We start from the raw sequence: 22,570 nt of genomic DNA, 5'->3' as shown, positions 1-22,570 counted from the left end.
CTGACGTGCAAAATCAGATCCTTTAAACACTGCAATGTATTGGCCATGATAATTGTTCTTGGTGCACAGGAAACATGAGGTTGGCCAACACCGCTTCTGGAGAAGACTGCTGTCATTCAGAGCTGTATGGATACATAGAGCATTACTGATAGTTGACTGGAAAGCTCTTACTTTGTCAAATGCTTCAGCCCATTTCCTAATTAGTTTTGCAAAATAGGTTGGATAAATGTGGATGATAGTCTTTTTATACTTACGTGTAATTGTAACTAGATAATAAATGAAATTTGGGTAACTTCAAAGGCCAAATCTTCTGCTATTCACAAAGTGCATGTGTAACAGACCCTTTTCAATCTCCAGCCCAGTGGTTCACAATACAAATGCCCATTTAAGTTTTAGTCATGCTTCTATGTTAATTCAATGACAACAATTTTCGTATAAAGGGGTTCAAAGCTGACAAGGAAAACTGTATTAAAACGCTAGGCTGTTTCTTCTTTTTCCGCTTCTTGCTTCTCGTAATTTTCAGGTGTTCCAGAGGCTGCTGTTTCATCAACATTAGCGTATTCATTTGTCGCGTTGCTTGATGGAACTGTGGTCGCAGGAATGTTTTCTTCATTAGGTACCTGAACATACTCTGCGTTGGATTGTTTGTGAGCCATTTCTCTGCAGGAAGACAGGATGAGGATTGTGATTTCACATGTTGAAATCCCATCTACACTAGAGTCTTTCAAAAGAATGAGTCTTCGTAGTTTTGTTGTCTAAAACAGTGACCCCGTTATTATCATGACTCTGTTCCAAGAGCACCTGAAAAGGCTACATCATCACTGCTGCTAAGACAGAAAGAGTGACAGAGTGTCAGATAATAAGACTGATCTGCATCACTGGTTTAAGTGATCCCATTAGAATAACATGGATTTTAGTATGTTTAAACGCCAGGCCAACAAAGCAGAATGGGAAACTAAGTGCTGGCAAACAGTGTCTGAGAAGGGGTGGCAAAACACACTGCTTGGTGTGAGCTTTCTGAGAAATCTGCAGATCTGGTGTCCCGTTCAAGTGCATTGAAAATAGAGTGCAGTCAGAAAAGAGCTATGAAAAGGCTGAAATCTAGAAAAATATTTTTAGTAACAGGTATGAATTCCATTTATCTTATCAAAATAGTAAACCAACTCCCGATATTTAAGCACTTTCACATGTAAAAAATATCAGATGCTAGTGGGTTAATTCAATGTAGTAAGATTTATTAGGATCTAAGCACAAAAGTAGATGTTAATGCTACATCAGTTGAAAGCAGAAATCAGGTGCATGAGTGACTGGCCACTGTCTGGATTAGCAGAATTCTGTATCAAGAAGTCTTAGACCTGTGCTACAGGGAAGTGTCTGGATGACATAATATTTTTTTCTGGCCTCAGCTGCATGTATTCATTTAGCATTTAACATCATGGGGCTAAATACAGTCTGTACAGTATGTGCAATTATCCCTATTCTGAAGATTTGGCAATTTAAGAGAAAAATGAGCAACCCAAGCACAGAGGAAAAGACATTTCCAGAGCAGAATCAAAATGGACGTTCTGGGCTCCATTCTGTTGCCTAAACCCTGTGTCTCCTGCCATTTGAGATGCCTTAGAGTATTCCAAGCGTGTGTCCTGTAATTTCAAATAGCACTGAACTGAGGCCTCAGCGTTTAAATCCAGTAACATACAATCCCAGTAAATTTGCTGAGACAATCTTTAGCTGCTCTTCCTTTTTCTACTTCCTCCACCTAACATTAACAGTCACCATTAACTTTTAAATATTAGAAACTATTTTTCCAACTTGCCACTTTTAGTTTGTGTTGTTTAAAAAACATTTACTTTACTATTTTAGATACTGCTAAGTGGTAGCTGCCTGTAAACATAGGGAAGAGGGTAATGGCAACTTCTGTTACGAGAGCAACAGCTTAAAAGCCACACATAAGCAAATATTCTCACTCGGGAAGTTTTCTTAAAACCTGTATTATTTACCCTTCAAAAAATGTTTAGAGTAATTACATTTTACTTTAGTTCTGGATTATCAGCAGCGCTTTACAGAAATAATTGTCTTAAAATGAAGCAAACAGAAACTCTTACTGCATCTCATTATTTGATGATTTCTTATTCTTTGCCTTCTTGGTTAAGACCCAGACGATAATGCAAATGATAGCAGCTGCTAGAATTGCTCCAATTAATGCTCCAGCAACAACACTACCATCTGAATCTGGAAAGAAAAAAAGATTATTTGACTTTTAAAAAAGTATTATTATAGCAGAAACCCAAGGAAATTTAGTGGAGGAGCCTTTAGCAGAAAGAGGCATTGGATTCAAAGAACTAAAAAACTGACTGACAGCTGTATTTCCAGGAGGGAGGCCAAAGATTCTCTAGGAAAGAGAGAACTGTGCTTTTATGACCTTTGCTGCTTCCTTTCTTGTTGGTTAGCTCCCTATCCCAACAAACCCCATGTTTATGCCTGACTAAGGGAAACATCAAGCTGTTAACACTGGCAATAGTTGAAAACCTTTGCTCTTCAGTCCTTGCAAACAAATTCTGAAATTCAGGTTGCCTTTGTCTTTGCCTTTTAGCTGAGTGTATACTCTGATCATTCGTGAGCCCCCAAAACCTTCTATTTCCACTTCAGTACAGCTTTTAGCTCTGACCTGTGATTTTCATTTTATAGACCACTGAGTAATTGAGTGACATTTCAGGGACATCTCTTGTGGCTGGTGTACGACATATGCTTGACTCTTTTTAAAACTTACTGGTTATGTGAAAAATCTGCATGCAGATGTGGTTGACCACTGCTTGAGAACAGTCAGGTTAAGGTGCACCACTGCTTGAGGGCACTCAGGATAAGGTATTTTTCCATGACTCCAGTATTTTTAGCTAGTGGTCACATCTACAGTGCCTCAGTCTTTGTACTACCACATTTCAGTGATGGTTGTAAATTCTGGGGTGGGGGGACCTCAATGGGACTGTTGGCTGGAAGAAATTGCTCCAAACTCCGTGCCTGTCAGTTCTTGGTAAAGGCTCTGCAGTCAGAGCCAGGTTCAGCTCCTGCTCCCAGTGGGAAATGAAGCTGGAGATGTTAAATGAGTTGTCTAGGTCAGTGTAAATTCTGGGCGTGCCTGGCTGAAAATTCCAGAGCTCTCCAAAGCCCGTTCTGTTCTTACTTGGAAAAAATCTATGCTTTAAAGTTGTTACAGCATTTTTTCTGCAAGCTGTGCATGTCATACATCAAATATGTGATTATTTTCATGCATTAAACTTACGTTTTGCAGTTAGGTCAAGCTCACAGGTACTGTTCCCCAGGACGTTGCTGGCTATGCACTGGTAATACCCAGTTTCAAAGGTGGTGAGATTGCCAATGTAAAGAATGCCAGTGTTTGGATCTGTGACAAACAGAGCAGGTACAGATTACCCTTTGTGTACTGTAGAGGCAAACGGTTTTCTTTCGTTGGTGATACTGAGCGCTATTAAGAGATTAGAACCAGGGTTCTCCAGTTATTCATTCATTTGGGGGTTTTCATATTCTTTAAATAAAAACCATTTACCTTCCTTGAAAATTACTACAGTGGATTCTGTAGGAGAGTATTAGAACATGAGAAGTAGCCCCTACTCTGCAAATCAGTCTGACTGTTTGATGTTTTACCCGCATTGATACTATTTTCAGTGTAACTTCACAAATGAAAGTCTAACAGGTACTGAGGATTTTCGGGATGGAGGTCTTAGCACCTGAATGACAAATTAACTTAACTTATTCTGAGTATAAGTTCACTCAAAATTCCGAGGGAGGGGAGGTGGAAAGGCATAAACATTCCTCCCATTTTAACAATTTAAAGTCATGGCATAGACAAGACTTTAACATTCCACACAATTTTTATTAAAACAAATGGAAAACATGTCCTGTGTTTGTGACAGCTATGAGTCGATTTGAATAAGTAAAAATCTGATTTTGTGACGTTGATCGTCAGAAGAGGATCGTCAGAAGAGGAGGATGAGTTTTAACTACCCTATGTGATACACAGTGTTTGAAATGGCTAGTACTATGGAATTCCAGATCTTGAACACGGTATGATAGTCCTGTAGTTACGTACTAAGTTGTTCAGTCACAGGCTTGAGGGTATTCTCATCTACTCTGTACCAGTGGTAGGTAGGGTGAGGCAATCCTTCTTCACATTTGCATAAGAGGTAGATTAGATGGCCTTTTTCAGGAGTTCCTTCTATTTTGCAGAAAGGTGTTGATGGTTTGACTGTAAAATAACAATGAGGAGAACAGACACATAGACACATCGTGAGTACATACCCGGGGCTGCAAGCATCCACCTCGAATTCTGGTGCTGTGCCTCTATAAGTAAAGAATTGAACACCATCTACAAATTTCCATCTGAGAGCAGAGTCTTTTGTGGATCTGACCAAAGGCTTTCCCGTAAAGATTTGAGTAATATTAAATATATGTACATGGCCTAGGATACATTTTTATTATCTTTTCTTCCATTTGTATATTAAATATTATGGAGGTGTTGAGATGAAGACTATCAATTACTTTAATTATAATGGGCCAATCGCTATTTGTCATACACCATTCTGCACATAGCAGCATCATTTTCTTTAGGGACACAGCAGGAGCTTGTCATATAAAGGGAGAGGGTCAAGCCCTGATTCTTTAGCATATTGCAGTTGTGGAGGAAATAAATTAACTACACTTCTGTTAAAAAATACATCTGATTTGATAGCATTTCCTCACTTTGCACACAGGAGAAGATTCTGTCTTCACTTACACATATTATTTTTCATTTCCTACCTATAGATATGCTGCTGTGGTTCTTTAGAGTACTGCCAGTGGAACTATACCAGCAATGAACACAGCCCAATTTTGTGTGCATAAATGAACAACCTTTCTTGGTTTTCATGTGAAAAGTACAATCTCTTACTCAACTGCTCCAGGATTTACTATTTGTTTGGGGAATTTTAGATGAGAATTAACAGTAGTACTTTGATTTTTCAGGGATTGAGTTTACATATGTCTTTTTCTTATCCCTGGCAGATAGGCAAATGATGATGGAATCACGTTTTCATATGACTTTGATTTGTCACTCTGACCAGGTATGAATTCTAAATATAAAAGCAATGATTAGATGGGGTTAGTACAAACTTTTATCTTATTAGGAAGTAAAATATCTCATTCCACTGCTTTTCATCCTTTCTGTCCTGCCTGTTCATGGTTGAACTATTGCTTTCTTCCATCCAAAATAGGCTTCGTACTACTTCCATCCAACACATACTGAGTTTCTAGAGTTCCTGGGAATGGGGGTGAGCCAGAACCCTTGGGCTGTACTGCTGCCTCTCCCCAGATTTACGCAAGTCACCATGACCAACATTAGGTAAAATTAGTAAAATTTCGGTCTTTGCTGGGGCTAGATTATCCTAGAAGTAACGGCTTCAGAGGGAAGTTGTCACTCCCAGATAAAAGGGCTTTTTCTTTTAATCAAAGTTAGTATCACTTTGTTTTCCAACATGAAAAATGTAGTGAAGTTGGGTAATTTCAGCTACTCGCTTACCTGCTTACATTAGGTAGCTTTTTGAGAGCACAAAGTGAACCTGAAGGCCGCTCATGGGAGAACGAGATTTTACCGTAGGTCAAGCAAGGGTAGCTGCGGAGCGGTGTCGGGTCTGCTTTGTCTGGAAGCTAGAGGGCACCCCCGGCTCTGCTGCTCCACAGCCCTCGGGAAAAATCTCGGCGCCAGTGCATCAGTCAGCCCTTCCTCTGCATCGCGGGCCTTGTTTATCACAGTTCTGTTATTCCCTCTGGTCCTACGTATTTTGAGCCGTGAATTCAGTGTTTCATAACAGGGGAAGAAAACTACAATACAAGGCACTTACCCAGCACACTGACAATCACAGATTTTTGACTCTGTCCAGTGTCACCCTGTGGGCTGAAAACTTCACAGGTGTAGGAACCAGTGTCTGAGGGTTGCATGTTGGAGATTGTTATTGATGCATTCCCTGGACCTGTTGCAGCTGTTATCCTGTTCTCAAACTCTCCATAGGAGTAAGACTGGCCTTCTGCATAATAATAGATCTGTGATAAAGAATCAATTGTTAGTTTAACAACAAGAGATCTTACTGCCGCTTTGTTTGGTACTCATAATTGGAATATAGTTGATTTCTGATTAAGCCAAGCAATGTCACCCCCTTTCTTGCCCCCTCCCCCAAGACAGCAGGGATGAAAATCTGGTACATTTGAATATATATTTCTAGTGGTTCTTAAAAGACAAGCTTTTCAGAAATGGGATTTTTGGACAGTACTAGTTCTTTGTGGATACTCCAGTCACAGACTGATGCATTTGCAAAAACAAAGGTGAGACCATTGACCATCATATGACAATTCTGTGAAAAAAATGCTAAGTCATGCACAATGAATGGTGGTACTAACTGAAGCACTGATAATTTGTTATATTATTAATAACCATCTCAGTAGAAGATTGTGACAAGAATGGACCTGTCATTGCAAAAAGTGGATGGCTGCAGAGCTTTCCAAAGACAGAAGCTAGCAAACAGAGAACTGAAATGAACCCACAAGACATAGGTCTAAGCAACAAGGCGCCTGACCTGTTGGCAGTAAATTTGGAAGCAATAAAAATGCAGTACAAGAACACCAGCAGAATCATCACACATGCAATTAGAGCAACCATGCTGTTCTCCTTGTTTATGTCATCAGGGTCAGAGCCAGTGTCATGGACTATCTTGGTTTTTTGAGTTTGTACCATAGGTGGAAGTCAAGAATAGCTGTTGGCCTCAGTGCTTGGAGAGGCACTTATTTGGGATCAAGAAGTTTCCCTTTTACTAAACAGTAAAAAAAGTTTTGCGGAATTATAGGCATAGTAAGGATAAATGTCTCTAAGGAACGCAACATTTCCTCCCAAATAAAAATTTGCTGTTTAACGTTGACTGATTTCACTGGCTTCAGTAGCATCAACTGTACTTAAGAGCACTGTGGGAGTACAATTGGCCTCATAAGCTTACAAGCCCAAACTTGTTGTCTGTTGACTGAAAGGAGAGCTAGAATTGTGTCCATTGTGGAGCCTGGTTGGTAGTCTGAGACTTGGGCCTTGAGTCTGTTTAGGAACTGCAGTATCTCATCTGCTCTGGGGTAAATATAGTAGTTCTCAAGGGGTACACACACTCTGTCCAGTCTAGCTCTGCTGCGAAACCAAGATCTGAAAGAACAAAGCTAATACGGAAAACTATGGAAAGTTAATTATTTTTCTCAGATGTTAATGATAGCGTTGTGTAGAAGTGATAGCATGTGGGATAGGCAGTATGTTCACCAGTGTCTACATGTACAAACTCCATTGTCTAGGCAAAGTGAACAGTTCCAGCATACTCAGTCATTTTTTTAAACTGGTGAGAGGTAACCATATAGAACTACAGGTTGGACCCAAATAGATGTAGCATCGTTCCTACTGACAGTATTCCAAAATCAGCAGTGTAAATGTATTTATTGAAGTTGGAGTGACAGCATGTTTTTTAATGGGAATAGCTGGAAAATGCTTGTAGGAAAAAGCTCCACAAACTCCTGTGAAATGCCATTCACACTTGACTAGTACCAAAATTTCCTTTTGGTCAAAGTTCCCTGCCTTTAGGGACGCTGCAGATCCCCAGGCAAGAAGTTGCTTTACTTTGCAGATCAACTGATTGCATTTTGAATTAAGAATATTTATTCTTAATTCTATTTATCCACCCTGATACGGTGTTGATTGAAGTCTTTAAGCAATGTTATCTGAAAGCCTTTATTAGCTTAAGGCAAGCTACACCCCAAAACTGCTAGAGCATAGCTGGTTTATGCAATGATAAGGCTTTGAAATGAAGGTCGGAACCCAGACTGCACAGCACCAGCGGCTCCGGTACTGCAGCTTGGCCCCATCTCAAATGCAATTTTGCCTACTTTCCTGCCAGACTTTATCTTTCCCTGCCCCAGGATTGCAAACACCAGGTACAATTGATGCAGGGCTCTGAATACCAAAGCTACACTACTGCATTGCCAACATGCAGAAAACTGGTGTTGCAGTGAGGAAGCGTAAGAGGTCCAGTGTTAGCACAGCGGCAGACTAGGTTAGAAAGTCTGCTGAACAGCTGGATAGACTCTCCAGTTTCCATTGTTTGCGTGCATTGCCATCAGTTTTAAAACTGATTTTATGCTTTGCAAATGTCTAGAGATGGACCTCTATTGCAAAACTAGAGTCTGGATGCACCCTTGTATTCCCCAAGGAAGGAGAGTGTTTAAAATAGGGAGTTTGGTTTAAGCAAATCTCTCATCAAAAAACTGATCTACCTGTAATTATAAAAACATGCTGGCCACACTTGTCTCATTCTACATTTATCGGAGTATGAGCAACAACAGAGTGTTATACAGTGTTCTTTCCAAGAGTCTGAAGTTACAAGGACTGTGACTTCTGACTTCAGGCTCTTCTTAAGCTGACGCTCCTATATAGATCTCAGCAGTGATGGGCTGGATTTGCATCTCCTCTCGATCATGGAAAGAGCTTCCATCAGCTCTTCACACTAATGTGAAATTAAGTTGTACGATGACTTAAACGAAGTGATGCGTGACTTGCAGCAGCAGGAGAGGAGAGGCAGCCCCATTATATCCTACTAAAAGGCCTGATTACTGAAAAAAGGGATTAAATTCTACTCAGTATACCTCAGAGTGATCTGGGATTTATGCGAGAGTAAACAGTAGCAGAAGCTGCCCACTGAGTGCTAGCTTAGCTGTGGCACATGTTCCTGGGAAATAGGACTGGCACTACAACGAGTCTTAAATGCAGTCAGGGCATGCCAGTAAACATGATAGAGGAGCAAGCGCTTCTTGGTGTATTTGATCTGAAGTCAGGGTGAATTACGTATCTAAGCCCTCATACAATACACTGGAAAATTAATCCCCTGTGTTCTCTCTTCCTGTCTGAATGCATGCAGAGAAAATATTTTGTGTACACTGTTAAATCCAAGGCAGGTGTCAACACAGCAGAGAATATTTGTTCTCTTCATGGATTTAAACAGAATCTTTCTGAGTTGTTTTTTTCAACTATGAACATAAAGGCAGTGGAACATCTTAAGGAAATGCATTCAGTTCCTCTGCAGGCTCCTGCCTGTTCTCTGTTCTTCTGCTCCTGTATGATGCTTATCTCACTAGCTCTGGAGTTTATTGCCTGAAGAAAGGTGGTAAACACCAAAAAGGCTGATTAATGTTGTGATTAATTACTGACTGTATATCTTGTCCCAGAGGTATGACTGGATTGTGTACACAGGAAATTTCATTTAAGAGGAACATGTTTCAGTTAATTGGCTGTGAATTCATAGCCCATTTTAAACAATACACTCAAAATGAGTATTTTAAACCCTTGTTCAAAGTGTTTTTATGCTGTCCTTGAAAAGCTCATATTTGTGCCTTTCAAAAAACTGAAATGAAAATCTTTGCAAAAATGTTTCTGTTCCATTTCAAAAGTAAAAAACTTGTTTTCTGTTGATGATATAGAAGACTTCTTATTTTTGCGCAACTGACAGCTAACGTTCCCTCCTACAGCCACACATCTCATTGACATTTCTTTCCATTTTACCTAAAATGTCCCTAAAATGTCTGTATGGGAAAACTGTAAATTTAGTCAATGGTAGACTTTTCCCGGAAGCCTTTTTAAATTGATGTGATAAATATATTTAAAGTGCAACATCTTGAACGTAAAAAAATACGAAAGAGATCTGCTGTGCTTCTCTTGAAAAAAAAAAGCTTTTTATGTCCTCAAGCAAATGGTGAGCAGCTCTAGTGAAGTCAATGATTTACCAGTGTAAAAACAATATTGAGGATGCAGTAATGGTCGCTGCTTCTCATTACCAGCTAGTTTGCTCATACAAGTTTTTATATAATGGTGCCTTTTCACATTTCATGGGAGCAGCTGCCTGGGATGACTAATCAAACAACTGACAGAAAAAGGAGTGGGGATTATCACTTCTAAAAATGTTGTCCGTAATAACTCCACAATCTGAAAAACCAGTTTCTGCAAAACAGCTAAGTTGCCCAGAAAACGTCTCCCTGACCTTAGAAGGGATTGTAGTTTAGTTGGTTATTCAACTTGTGGGCCAGGTAGTGCCTAAAGCTGCTAATGTCAGCAGCCATCCTTCTTGGCTTTCTAAGGCAGTGGTATAGTTACTCTGCATTTCCACAGTCACAGTTTCTGCTGCAACCAAGGAAAGGATTTGGGCTCGTAGACTTCCAAGGCAGTTGAATCAATTATTCGTGTACCTGTTTGGGGAAGCTGGGTTACAAACAGAATAGGGAGTTGGGAATGATCATACTTGTTTGGAAGAAAATGTTGGTAATCTCAGTGCACTCCAGATGCTGGAGACAAGATTATTTGTGTCCCCAGTTCTGAAGGATCTGGTACATGATCTGGTACATGAAATCACACGTCCTTTTCTACTCCTTTAGCCTGACTTGTGGGAAGGCTGCTCCTCTTCTAGTGTGATGGTGAGGAAAGTATTCGTCTGCAGAGGAAGCAGTTGGCAAAGCTGATGCTGAGTTGAGGATTTTCAAAGGCTGCCAGATGTTTGGCAGAGAGTGAGGAACCCACCTACAGGTTTTCTTGATACAACTTCTATAGAAAGATCTTCTTCCTTAGGGGGTGGAGGTTGTGTGTGAAAAAGCAGGCAGTAAATTAGAAGAAACATGCCTCCATCTGCTTCCTTTCTTCTTGGGGCAGGACAAATACATACTAGAATTTCCATAAATATGTGTCTTTCAAATGTCTTTGGATGGACTCATTCATAATGGCCAGGTCAATATTCCTCTCACCCCCCATCTCCTGGTGTCATTGCATCACATTGCTGTACATGCCTAGTACATGTGGATATCAAAATTGTAAGATGTACTTGAAGAAGTGTTACAAAATGTCCCACTTAATCTCCACAGTAGTCTTAATTTCCTGACTGGGGGGCAGTTTCAGGACATGACTTCCTTTCCAGCACCTGTCTTCCCTTCCCCAGCCCCTTCTCACTTTCCCCCACCAGCAGATGCAAAGCTATAGCATCCTGTTCGATGACGTTTCTCTAGCCTGATGTATTCAGCATCTGATTCACAGTCTTTGCCTGGAGAGCTGTAAAGCTCAGGCATTCAGAGGGCCCCGTCATTGGGTTGTTTTATCATTTTCTGTTTGACATTTTCTCAAGCTACTAGAAAAAGAAGCGTTAAAGTCTCTTTCTCACTGATAAATGCAAAGGAGGGATATTAACAACTTTACTGGTTTGACATCATGATCTCTTTTTGAGACAGAATTTATAAAATAACGAGGGAAAAAAAGTGTTCATCACTCCCTTAAGCATCTTACCATCTAATTAGAGAACAAATGCCGCACACTCAAAGTGTTAATTAAAGCCCGAGGCTCAGATTCTGAACTCAGTTAGATAAGAAAGCAAATGCTCACGCATGCATTGGTTTCTTTGACGTGTGCCACGTGACTGAGTCTGGCCCCAAATGCCTTTTTTCATCCACAGCTTCTTTTCACACATTTTTTGTCAAAACTCTGATCTGCCAGACTGTAGTAGGGATATTATGTCTTGTGTTACTGGGATTTTTGCATAGGTAATTGAGGACTAGAAGCGTCTTGTCACAATTGCGCATTGGTAGAAGAAGAAAGGGATGGAGTCAGAAGTCTTTAGAGGATTAATCATTCAGCAGCTTTAACTAGTGCAAAATACTTTTGAGGAGCAGCTCTTTCATGTTCTCACAGTATCATTCTTGTGGCTGAACTACTAGTGAATAATTTCTACAGTGCGACAAGCACAAACATGTTTTCTTAGTGCATTTGGTGCAACTGCTCTTCAGCAGTTATTATTAGACCTCAATTTATATTGGTTTGTATCCTGTACTTCATGGTGAGACAGGAATCCCGCTGCAGTCAAAGAGAGTTTGGAATGGATTATGGCTGGGATGTTGAGCTGACAGCTGAGAGGAAGCCAGTTCAGCAGAAACTTAGTGTCCCTCTGTATCCATCGCATCTTAAAATATTGTTATATTCTAGAAAGGAGATTCAGGATGATTTTTTTTTTGCTATGTAAATATGTAGCCCCAAATTTGCGCTATCCAGACTTCTTCGCATTCAGCCCAGAGGCTCCTGGTGTGTGGACATGCCCTTCAGATACCCTTTGGGTAGAATATTCCTGAAGGTGCTAGTTCAGCCACTTAGAATAGCTGTGGGAAAAAAACAACAGCTACATCCAAAATAATTTAGATAGATAGAGGAAAATGCAATTAAAAATAGGGTGAGTTAAAAATTCTGAGTGATGCATCTGATTCAGCTTATCTCAGTCATATGCTGGTTTTAAGATTTTACTCCAGAATATGAATACAGGTCTCACAGTAGCATAAATCTAGTAGAAGCTATTTAGCTCTTTTTTCCCTTAAGATTGTGGGTATTTTTTTCTTACCTTGTGTCTCCAGCTACATCTTCCCCGTGCATCTGTCACATACACCATCTTTTGACAATGACTGACTGACTTTTCATCCATACTCAGAATACCATGACACGGGGAACGCTGTATTTGAGTAAAAATGTGCTGATCTGAGAGTTAAATGAGACTTTAAATGTTCCCCCAAAATCAAAGAGCCTATTCTCTACACAGCTCCCCATCAGTACTATCAGTGCTGTTCACAAGGGCAGGGTGCCTCATGTTCAGTAGATTTTGCAGATGTCTCAAGCCCTTGTCAACAGTGAGATGTGATACAATCTTATTCCTAAGTTTTACCTAAAATTAGGCAAACTAAGATTGAAGTCTAATATTTTCTCCAAACACACCAGTTACAACCTGATCATTTTCTACTTGTCTCCACTCTCCTTTGTGTTCTCACTATTGCCTGCTTCAGTGTATCAGTTTATTTTATCTTCTCTCTGCAGGCTGTCACCCCAGTGCCAGAGGTAACCACAGGCTGTCCACAGTAATCCCACTGACATCCAGGGAGTCACTCTGACTGCAGTGACATGACAACAGCATCTCCATTCCTCTGCATTGGAGGTGTTGCCTCTGCTTTCCATTAAGCTATTCCTTTTAAGTGCTTGCTCAGTCATCTAAGTGCTAGATAAAACTCGATTTTAAAAAATCACCTCTAGGCAAAAAGAAATGCTTATGTATCAGAGAGGCCCTTTCCAGGAAGTTTTCCTGTACTGCTTCAGGTGGTGCTTTGCACAGGCTCATCTTCGCTCATGGGCTGGAACTGATTGCTGTGCTCCCGAGCCAGTGTCCCTTGCAGCACTGACAGCCTCTGCAGCACATGATCTCGGTTGTCTCTGGCTGAAAGCATGTGATGGGGTCTCAGGAACTACTCATACTACAAGGGGGGGATTTTGTTCTTTCAATAGCTTTTATGGGAACCCCACACTTACAGGGCTGGCTGGCCCCTGGCTCTCACATGGTAGCCCAGTGCACATGCCTGTGCCTTGCTTTTTGCTGGGCAGCAGAGCTGTGCTAGCATTGGGACTGCTGATAATCTGAATTCAGGGTTTCAGGGTGAAAGGAGCAGACACAGTTGCGCTTGGATCACTCTTCTTGTATCTCTTTCCTTCCTTGGGGTCCGCCACCCTGTCCCCTGTTCCTGAACAACATGACACAAGCCTGCTCACTCCTGTGAAGATTTTGCAAAGTGGCTTATCAGGCCTGCAAGGCTGGGAATAAGGACATGACTAGACTTCTCATAAGGGAACAGTGCCATCTTCCTTTCCTGTATGGTTTTCAGTAAGTGAAACCCTCCTTGCCCCTATCCACTAAGTGATACTTTGTCGGTAGTACAGATATGAGAAAAATACAGGGCTCTGGCAGGGTGAAAGCCAATATATAAAATAAATGGAAGATATTATTGCTGTTACATGCTGTTATTTCCCTCTCAGTTGCCCATCAGTAGTTTTACCAAAGCAGTGTCAATGTCACTGTTTGCAAATATTTCAAACCCTCTCTTTTTTTAGAGAACATTTTCATGAGAAGTCTATTAGTAATTCAGTTTCTCTTACAAGTAACAGTCATTCGTGTCCTTTACTCACCTAGTGAATTTAAAATTTCCATCAAGAATTCTGGGCCTATCTTGGGTAGCCACACAGTGTCTCTGATAATTTTACTTACTTTAACTGTGGGTGGCCTGGGCTGGAGGCTCAAGGTGTGGCCCTGCTTAGATTCAGGAGTTGTATTTAGCTTTGCAAGGCTGTAGCCTCGCCTGTGCAGAGTCAACAGCAGGCCTGAATCCTTCAAACATTTACTTAGGTGCTTCACACCGAGGCCAGCCGAGTGACTCAGAGCATGAAATGAAGCACAGATGTAGATCTTAGCAGGAGTTGAGACTTTAGCTTATGAACCAGGCCAGGCTGTGATGTACTTTGTTACCCTGGGTGAGCTGAGTAAGTAGAGTTTGCCTCAGTTTGTCTATATGTAAAATAGAGATAGTTCAGTGCTGGAAAGTTCTCAAGATCCTTGGCTGGGAGTTATAATTTTAAAATTAAATTTATCATTAAAAAGACATGTTGGTAAGGGGTAAATGACAAGAAGAAAAAGTTAAAAATACGTATGGCATCCTATTTTCCATGAGTTGATATTTACATTATTTAGCTCAAATGAGGGGACTTACTTCCACTAAAGAAACTTCTCAGGAAAAGAGCAGAGTTAAGCTCCAATCAGTAAAAAGATCTATATTCGCACATTATATATAGCTGCACTGTCTTCAAAACAGCACTGCGAACACCTGCCATTCTGCTGTTTGCTGCCTCCCTTTTCATCATACTGTCCGTGAACAGCCTGTTTGTGGTATTTCATCCTCTCCGGGGTAACTGCCATGACTTTTAACTGTCGAGCACCTGCGCCAGTATTGTGTAAGGTGGGCGATACAGAACAGGATATGAAAACACCAGAACAAACAGCAAAAGACACCAGCCAGCTTCACAAAGCCAGTGCTGGGAGGCAGATCTGCATCAGGTCTGCGAACTAATGAACAGCACTTCCTCACCTTGAAGCAAGGTAAAATCTGTTGCTGAATACTCTGGGGCGTTAAATTAACACTGGCACTAGTCCTGATCCTGATCTTATTGGTTGCACTCCAGACAGGACTGTAGCTGAGCCTATGTATCTCAAAATACTGCAAAATCTGTAACGTAAGCAGCAGTGTAAAATACTGACATTCTTTTTAAAAAGGGTACCTATGGCCTCTGTGCTTATTATATATTATGTCCTAAAATCTAGTAATTTAAAGCTCACGTTCATTAATGCTTCAAGCCAAAGGCATCTTAATGACATAAATTTGCTTTAATTAATTCTAATGTTCTACAGTTTGCTCTATTATTTGCTGCCACGGTAGAGAGAAAGGGCCATATTCTCAATTATGTAAATAAACATTATTTATTAAAACCAAGATTTCTCCCCCCCGTATTTGTTATGGAGAACATGCCCTCGGCTTAATCTTATTATTGTGAATAACATGGTCATCAAGACATCTAGCATTTAGTAAGATGTCAGGAATATTTCAAATTGTAGCAGGTGGGATAAGAAGATGTATTTTCTGCATAATTTTTTATCCCACTTAAAATGCAAACTGCTGTTCTGGTATTCAGTAAGGTACAGTGCCAGTCTTTTCAATTCAGTTGGTTTTGTCATCTTACCAGCACATTAAATATATTTTTTACTTGCATTTTAGTATTCTTTAATCTAAACAATGAAGGCCAAAGCTGGCAATCTCCTCCATTGCCATGCATATATTTCCTACTTGGAACAAAATGTGGAACTTAACTTCAGCTACGTGCCAAGCAACCAGGGCAAAGCCAGGTTTGTAGAAAGAAAGATTATTTTTTGTTTCAACTTGTAGGAGAAAAACATGCATGCTTTCAGGCACTCAGTCCTTTCTGAAACTCAGAGAGTCACCAGCCTGAAATAGAAATAGCAACCTCGTATTGCTGTGGGTTCAGAGGGAGGTTGAAAATCCAATTTCATGTTCAGCTGTGTTGTGTGATTTCTTAGACCGTATTTTCCACAAGCAGTCACAGTCCTTTCTTCCCAGTGTTTGCATTAACACGATTAATTTTATTGTGAATAGGTTCAAAATGGTAAGGAATTGCCATGTTGTGGTAAAAGGATACAGGGTCAAGTAATACAGGACTGAATGGGTTGCTAAAAGCATTTTAAAAAGAGTAGTGCCCCAGTCCTGCAGCTCTTCACACACATGCACCCTCCGGGCTTAGAGGAGCGAAGGGTATCCTCCAAACCTTGCTGAGCGTGCGAGCCAAGGAGAACTGGCACTGCAGCGAAGGGAAATTTTACCTCGGTGTTCAAGGAGAATGGGATTAGTCACTAACCCGTGGCCTTTCCAGATTGAACCGACTTTATTTAATGAAAACGCAAATCATCCATTACAAATGCATGCGTGTTGCGGTGTGAAAGTGAATTTACCGTGAAATTAGTTTCAGATAGGGAGAAAACCAGATGCAATTTTTCCCAATAGTGTTTCTTACAGTCCTTACAGGCACAGCTTTCCCATTGCCTGCAATGGGAGCTGCAGAAGCTGGGAATGAGCTGAAGGGACTGATCCATAACGTTTCCACGTCATTTGGTAGCCTCACATCAGTTAGTTCTTATTCAGCATATTCTGAACCACCCACAGTATTTTATGACTATAATCCTCAGGGGGTGTTTTCTCATCATTGGCCACAGTTTACAAATGGTAAATGGTTTTCCCCTCCTGGATCTCTTGAAACTGTCTGATTGTCCCTCTAAAATACTTGCAGCTACAATCTGCTTATTTCTCTTGGTTGTGACCAGAAAATGTATTGCATTTATTGTCTTGCAATATGGAAAATTTGACGCAAGTAAAATAGAGGGACTAACCAAATCTGGAGAAGGTGGGCTTGATCCTATCTCAGTGTTGGACTTCCCACCTGAACGAGTGATTAAAATTGGTAATGTAACATACTGGATCAAAATTATAATACATTGTACTATATACAGCTTACTTGGGAAACCTGTGGCTACCACCCTTTCATGAATAATTCTTCATTTAATAAAATAGTTTTGACTTGAAAAAAGCAAATGATGAGTCACAACTATTCATACAATTAGTCAGGCAAGGTGTTGGTCTGGCATTCAGCTGGAGTCAGAATTTGGGATGGGCCCAGTGTTTGTACTTAGCACTGATACAGTCTTTATCTGTGGCTATGATATACCGCAGGAGGTGAGCAGTTCTGTCTTACGTTAAATTGCTATTTCTTACATATTGGTTATTGCCGTTCAATGCCAAATATGTTACATACTGTACATTCTGCAAATTACAGAGTCTAATTCTGCTATAATTGATAAACCAAATAGAAGGTATAACTCTATCAGCAATGGCAAACCTCCTAACATAATACTATTAGGAAATTGGTGAACACAACAAGAATATCATCAGTGTGGACTGTGACACTCTTGTAAGTCAAATCTCTTTACATCGACTCTCAGGTGTAACACCAGGCAGGAAGATTGAACTTTTAGAAAAAGAATGTTAGCAGCAGGATAAAAGCAATGGGAGAGAAAAGGGACTGATTGTCTAACAGGCACAAGCCTGGCACCAGGGCACGGAAAAAAAATCACAGTCCTCTTCAAGGATGCAGTAACACTTCTAATCAGTGTTTCTTCTTATAAAGGAAGGTGTCGCTGATTGCTCAGCACCTGTCAGGGCTGAGCTGATGGGAACTCATACCCTGCATGTTATGCTGGGAGTGAGATTCCTGGATTCATTTCCCCACCAAAAAATTGAAGTCTGGGCAGTAGTGTGAGTACCTATAGGAAGTTACACATCCCATCCCTTACTCCTTCCAGGCAGACCAGGCTGCTCTGCAAGGTCTTTACGGCCCCATGAGGGGCTCGGGCAGTGGTTACAGCACTTGCTGTCCTTACCAGTCCCGATGCTGTCTCCGTGCTGATACTCGAACCTACCATGCGGTCTCGTTATACCCCGGGGGGAGATAATGTTTGTCTCTGCTGCCTCTCGGGGTCTCAGGAAGGGCAGGGAGCATTTGCCTTTGATCTGTAATTGTTCTGCTACCACAAAGACACCCATGGGATGCCGCGAAATACCAGCGCAAGTTTGCTGTGGCAGATTTCCTACTACGACAAATTTCTAGAGAGTCCTGCCAAAATACTCCCTGCTGACTTTGCGCCAATAGCCTATCGTTGAGCGCCGCTCCTCTTACTGAGCCGCCTAGCAGCAGCAATAGCGGCTGAGTCAGGGAGCTCTCGTTTGACCCTTACATGGGGGAGACATTGCCATAGGCAAGGGCGTCTCACCAGGAAAGCAGCCTTCACAATGGCAGGAAATATCCGCCAGACAAGAGAAAAGGGAGCTGGTCCAGGGGCTGGAGCGCCTGTGTGATTTTTGGACACCTGGTCTTTGCTTTGCTTCACGCTTCCAGTGTGACTTGGAGCAAGTCGTTTGAGCATCTGAATCCCTTTTGTACCTTTTCATAAGTTTCTGAAGGAGTTCAGCCGTGCCAGAAGGAATTAGGAGCCTAGGTAACTTTGTGCATCTGCCCCTAAATTTCATTGCACCCCAGTCCCTTGTCTTTATGGTGGGAACACCAACATTACTTGCCTCCCTGGTCTGTAGTGAGGATAACACTATCAAATGTAGCAAGATTCATTGAGGACTTAAGGATACCTTAAATATAACTTCATATTAATAACAAATAAATATCTTACGGTGTGCAGTTGGCTCTCTTTGGCACTGTAAAAGCTCCACTGAATAAAGAAATTTCCCAGCGGTCCAGAACTCGTGTATGTACAGAGGAGGGTTGCGTTTCCACCTGTAGTGACATTCACTGTCTTCTTAGGGACGGTCACCGTAACACCGCTGACGTGGCCTGTGGGCAGTAAGTGTGGTGAGGAGAAATCAGCCAGGGCCGAGCCTGGGAGCTGTGCCGGAGTGCCTTGCTCCCTGTGTCATCAAAGAAACCTCTAGGACATGTCTAGTCTTTCCCCTTTTCAGTACAGTTTCCCTTGGGCTTTGCGTGAAAATTTTAGTGATAACAAGCTGGGAGTGGGTAAAAGCTAACAATCAAATAAATCCCCTAGAATACCTGTGCGCGTAAAAAAAAAAAAACTCTAAAAAAGCAGAGTTCCTAAAAATGTACTTGTTCTCACTTGCAGAGACTTGTCTTCTCACTAAGAGCCTGTGGCTAAACCAAACCTTTCTTCTGCACTCGCAGTGCTCTCCTGCACCTTGCATTCTCATTTGCACCTGTCTCTAGCCCTCTTTTACACCCCTCTTGCCCTCTTTTTTTGCAGTTATTCCTTTAGCTGTCTGATCTTCTTTACCGCGGATCACCATCTCCTACAGCGTTGTCTCTTCTTACATTCTTAGTTCTGACTCGGACTCGGTGGCACTGTTGGGTTCCCCCAGGCTGGAGCCCAGCAGCCTTTCTCCGCTTTTCTTTTGCTAATTACCTTGCTTTTGTTTAGGTTTCTTAGGGCTTACATGCAGAAGCTGTTCTTTTCCAATGCTTTTACATTGGAAACGTCAAACTAACCTTTTTGGTTGTGACAAATTCTGTGATAACTTGATCAACCCTTTCTGTTGTGCAGAAGGGGAGCAAACATAACTTGTGAGCCCTTTCCCATAATGTTCTGATCAGTCTTGGCTACACAGCTGTATTAATGAAAGGAATTGAGCACCATCTTACAGTATTTATCTGTTTCTGTCCTCCATATAAGTTACTAGCAATGGTGACATACGGCAACAAAGCTAGAGCTGTCAGAAAAATAAGTCTGAATTTCAGGGTTTTGCTAGATCACTGAGTCCAGTTTTAAAGCTACTGTCTAAAGATTCTGAAGGAGAATACATTTCTTTTGAATGTGATGGAAAACATAAGTCTTTTGGAGCTTTCTATGCAAAGCATAGGCAAGGTGAGAACTTCATGTTATAATAATAATAATTTTCTCATGGGCTTATTGCACGTATGAATGATAGAGGCAAAACATACAAAATATTCTTCTCAACGAAGTAACTGTGCATCTTATGCTCAGGTGCTGCTTTTGAGAGTTTAAACAGAACCTCCAGTAATACCAAAAGAGTATTTTGCTCAAATTATCAGCCCTATGAGAGAAAACATTGTTTAAAAAAGAAATATAATCTATTTTGACATTTTTAAACATGTAAATATTGCAGATTCATCAGTTGCTACAATATGCAAACCTATCCGAACCTAGAGTTTGAACTCTTCGGGGTCTGTTTTCCTTGTCTCATGGCTTCAATAGTAAAAGCTCACTGTAAGGAAGAAGGGATTAATCTACTTTCCATGTTAGTGGTGGCTAGGATGAGAACTAGCGGGTTTAAACTACAGCGAGATTTACATTACACGTGAAGACAGTCTCACAGAAATGGCTGGAGACTGACCTAGATGTGTCAAACCTGCCTTGGGGAAAGAGGGGATCCCAGTGCTGACTGCAAGTCCTGCTTGTCCTGTGAGTCACAGTAGCTTAATCTTTACTGACATAGAATATAAAAGCCATGTAATATTATTTTAGATATCTCAGTTCACTGTTCTCAACTTTAAGAATTAGAGTTGGCCAGAGGATGATAGTTTCTTGCCACAACAATACTTCCAGGTTTACATGTATTTATTTTCTGCTCTTCACAGGATTAAAGCTATGGTCTTTCAACACAGTGTCATTCTACTGAAAACATCAATTTTCCAGTCATCTGCTCCACGTATTTCCTTTATCATTCTCTGGTTTTGGAGTCAGGAGTGCCACAGAGCCTGGCTGTTACAAGATTTTCCAGAAGAAATTAATTTTAACAGAAATGACTCCACAAAGCATTCTAGTTTCCATGAAGCTGTATATTTTGAAGAAAGAGATTTAGTTGAAATAGGCTTCGCTCTAGTAAAAATATGAAGCCAAAACCTGTCAAACTTCCATTGTCTAGCAAGGTTGTTTAAAGCCATCACTAATTGTAAGATGGAGCTTTTCACGGAAAATGGAGTGAACTGGACCCGCAGAGCCTGTTCCCTCATCACGGAAGTTAATGGGAGTTTTGCTTTGCATTTAATTCACTGTTTACCGTTTCAAACTCATAATCCCATTTCAAACATACAGGCCTTTTGGTTTAAATGAAAAAAAGTGTATGAGTAAGAAGTAACTTAGTGAAAAAACCTAGCGTGAACAAGACCATAACTTGTTAAAAATAGTTGATTCATGTCTTTTACTCATCAGTATTACGGTAAGACCTCTTTCTTGCTACAGAGAAAGTCATTGCAGTTAATTGGGTATCGCCCACTTTCACTGAAGTCCCATGCAGTTTTTAATGCTCATGAAGTAAATCTGAGTTTGCTGATCTTTTCCTAGCCACTGCAGAAACCCCCAGTCCAGTATGGACACACTGCTAGTCTTAAATCCAGAACTTAGAGGACATTATTTTGAAAAGTATTGGTGCTAACACTGAATTACTTTTCATTTCTAAGGCAAAAATGTGTGGGGTTTATGTGTGTGTGAGAGAGAGAACACTGAAACACTAGAAGCAACTATTTTAAATATTTCGCTGGCATCCAAACCAGTTAATTCTATCTTGAAAAGAAAATGTGGAAACTAACTTCCATTTTCTTTAGTGGATACAGAGGCTGTTCATCTCCATGGAACAGTAGACTTAAAATGTCTGCTTCTGTACATGTTAAAAGTAAAGCTTAGCACCATTAAATGTCCTTGAAATGTGAATAATATATAGTCTTTAATATACCATATAATTCCTAGATTCCACAAAGTATTTTATACTCACTTAACTTCAGGGAAATCCGAAGGATTATTTGCATGCTTAAAGTTAAGCATCCCCAGAAATTTTTTGGTGGGGGTGGGACCAAGGCAGCATTTCCCAGGGCTATTATCAAGAGGAGACCAAAACCGAATGTGAGAAAACCTAACCTTGAAACGCTTGAAAGACACTAACGCTCTACGTGAGAGCTCTTTGCCTCTCCCTGGCTTTAGAGCAAAGCATTAATTTACCAAAGCTAAAATTCTGTTCTTGAGCAAAAAACTCTTACCAGTCAGTAGTCAGCTTGCTGATTTCCACAAAATGGCATAGCATTATAGCCATGATTTTCACTCCATCCTGAAATAAATCTTGAATGTTCTCCTAGTTTGCCAGTCAGGTTCACCTGCTCTCTTATTTCAACAAGTTCCTTTATTCCAGTGCTATTTCGATCAGTTTGTTATTCTTACCTGTAAGGACGGCTAGAATTGGAAATATCTTCAGCATTGTTGCAAACATCTCCTTGACGTTGGGAGAGAAAAGAGACTAGATGCTGCTTCTGACCTCGACTAAAACTCAACTGTTATCTTTTTTTAAGTGGGTTTTTGTTTTCCTTATCAGCTGTGTATCAACACGTCAATAAGCTTTTTCATTCTCTTTCTTTATCACGTGTGCCTTTCTCCGACTAGTGGTGTGACTGTTCAGTTGAAACCATTTTGTGGGGTTTGAGGAACTGAGGGTTTTTTTAATAATAAACCTTTGAATCAGAGAAGCC

General features: G+C 40.8%; 1 protein-coding gene across 1 annotated transcript; it reads right to left on the bottom strand.

Moving 5' to 3' along the window:
• Nucleotides 1-433: 433 nt before the first annotated feature.
• LOC104082168 (V-set and immunoglobulin domain-containing protein 1-like) lies at nucleotides 434-22,509 on the bottom strand. The gene is made up of 7 exons (XM_009585185.1): nucleotides 22,266-22,509; nucleotides 18,756-18,916; nucleotides 5,889-6,087; nucleotides 4,103-4,258; nucleotides 3,278-3,397; nucleotides 2,103-2,229; nucleotides 434-660 (listed from the first exon to the last, which is right to left on the bottom strand). Exons 1-7 carry the CDS (start codon nucleotides 22,312-22,314, stop codon nucleotides 477-479), a joined length of 996 nt encoding a protein of 331 aa, XP_009583480.1. The 5' UTR covers nucleotides 22,315-22,509; the 3' UTR covers nucleotides 434-476.
• Nucleotides 22,510-22,570: the final 61 nt, after the last annotated feature.

Source organism: Fulmarus glacialis, unplaced genomic scaffold, assembly GCF_000690835.1.
Source record: "Fulmarus glacialis isolate BGI_N327 unplaced genomic scaffold, ASM69083v1 scaffold29599, whole genome shotgun sequence".
Lineage (NCBI taxonomy): Eukaryota > Metazoa > Chordata > Aves > Procellariiformes > Procellariidae > Fulmarus > Fulmarus glacialis.
This window is presented reverse-complemented; position numbering and strand designations above follow the sequence as displayed.

Bases quoted from the DNA above. Each gene is read 5' to 3' on its own strand.
- LOC104082168 (XM_009585185.1), bottom strand. From the start codon at position 22,314: ATGTTTGCAACAATGCTGAAGATATTTCCAATTCTAGCCGTCCTTACA. The intron at 6,088-18,755 runs GTAAGATATTTA...TCTTTATCACAG, and splicing joins AAGAGAGCCAACTGCACACC to ATCTATTATTATGCAGAAGG. The intron at 3,398-4,102 runs GTACGTAACTAC...TGTTTGTCACAG, and splicing joins GCCTGTGACTGAACAACTTA to ATCCAAACACTGGCATTCTT.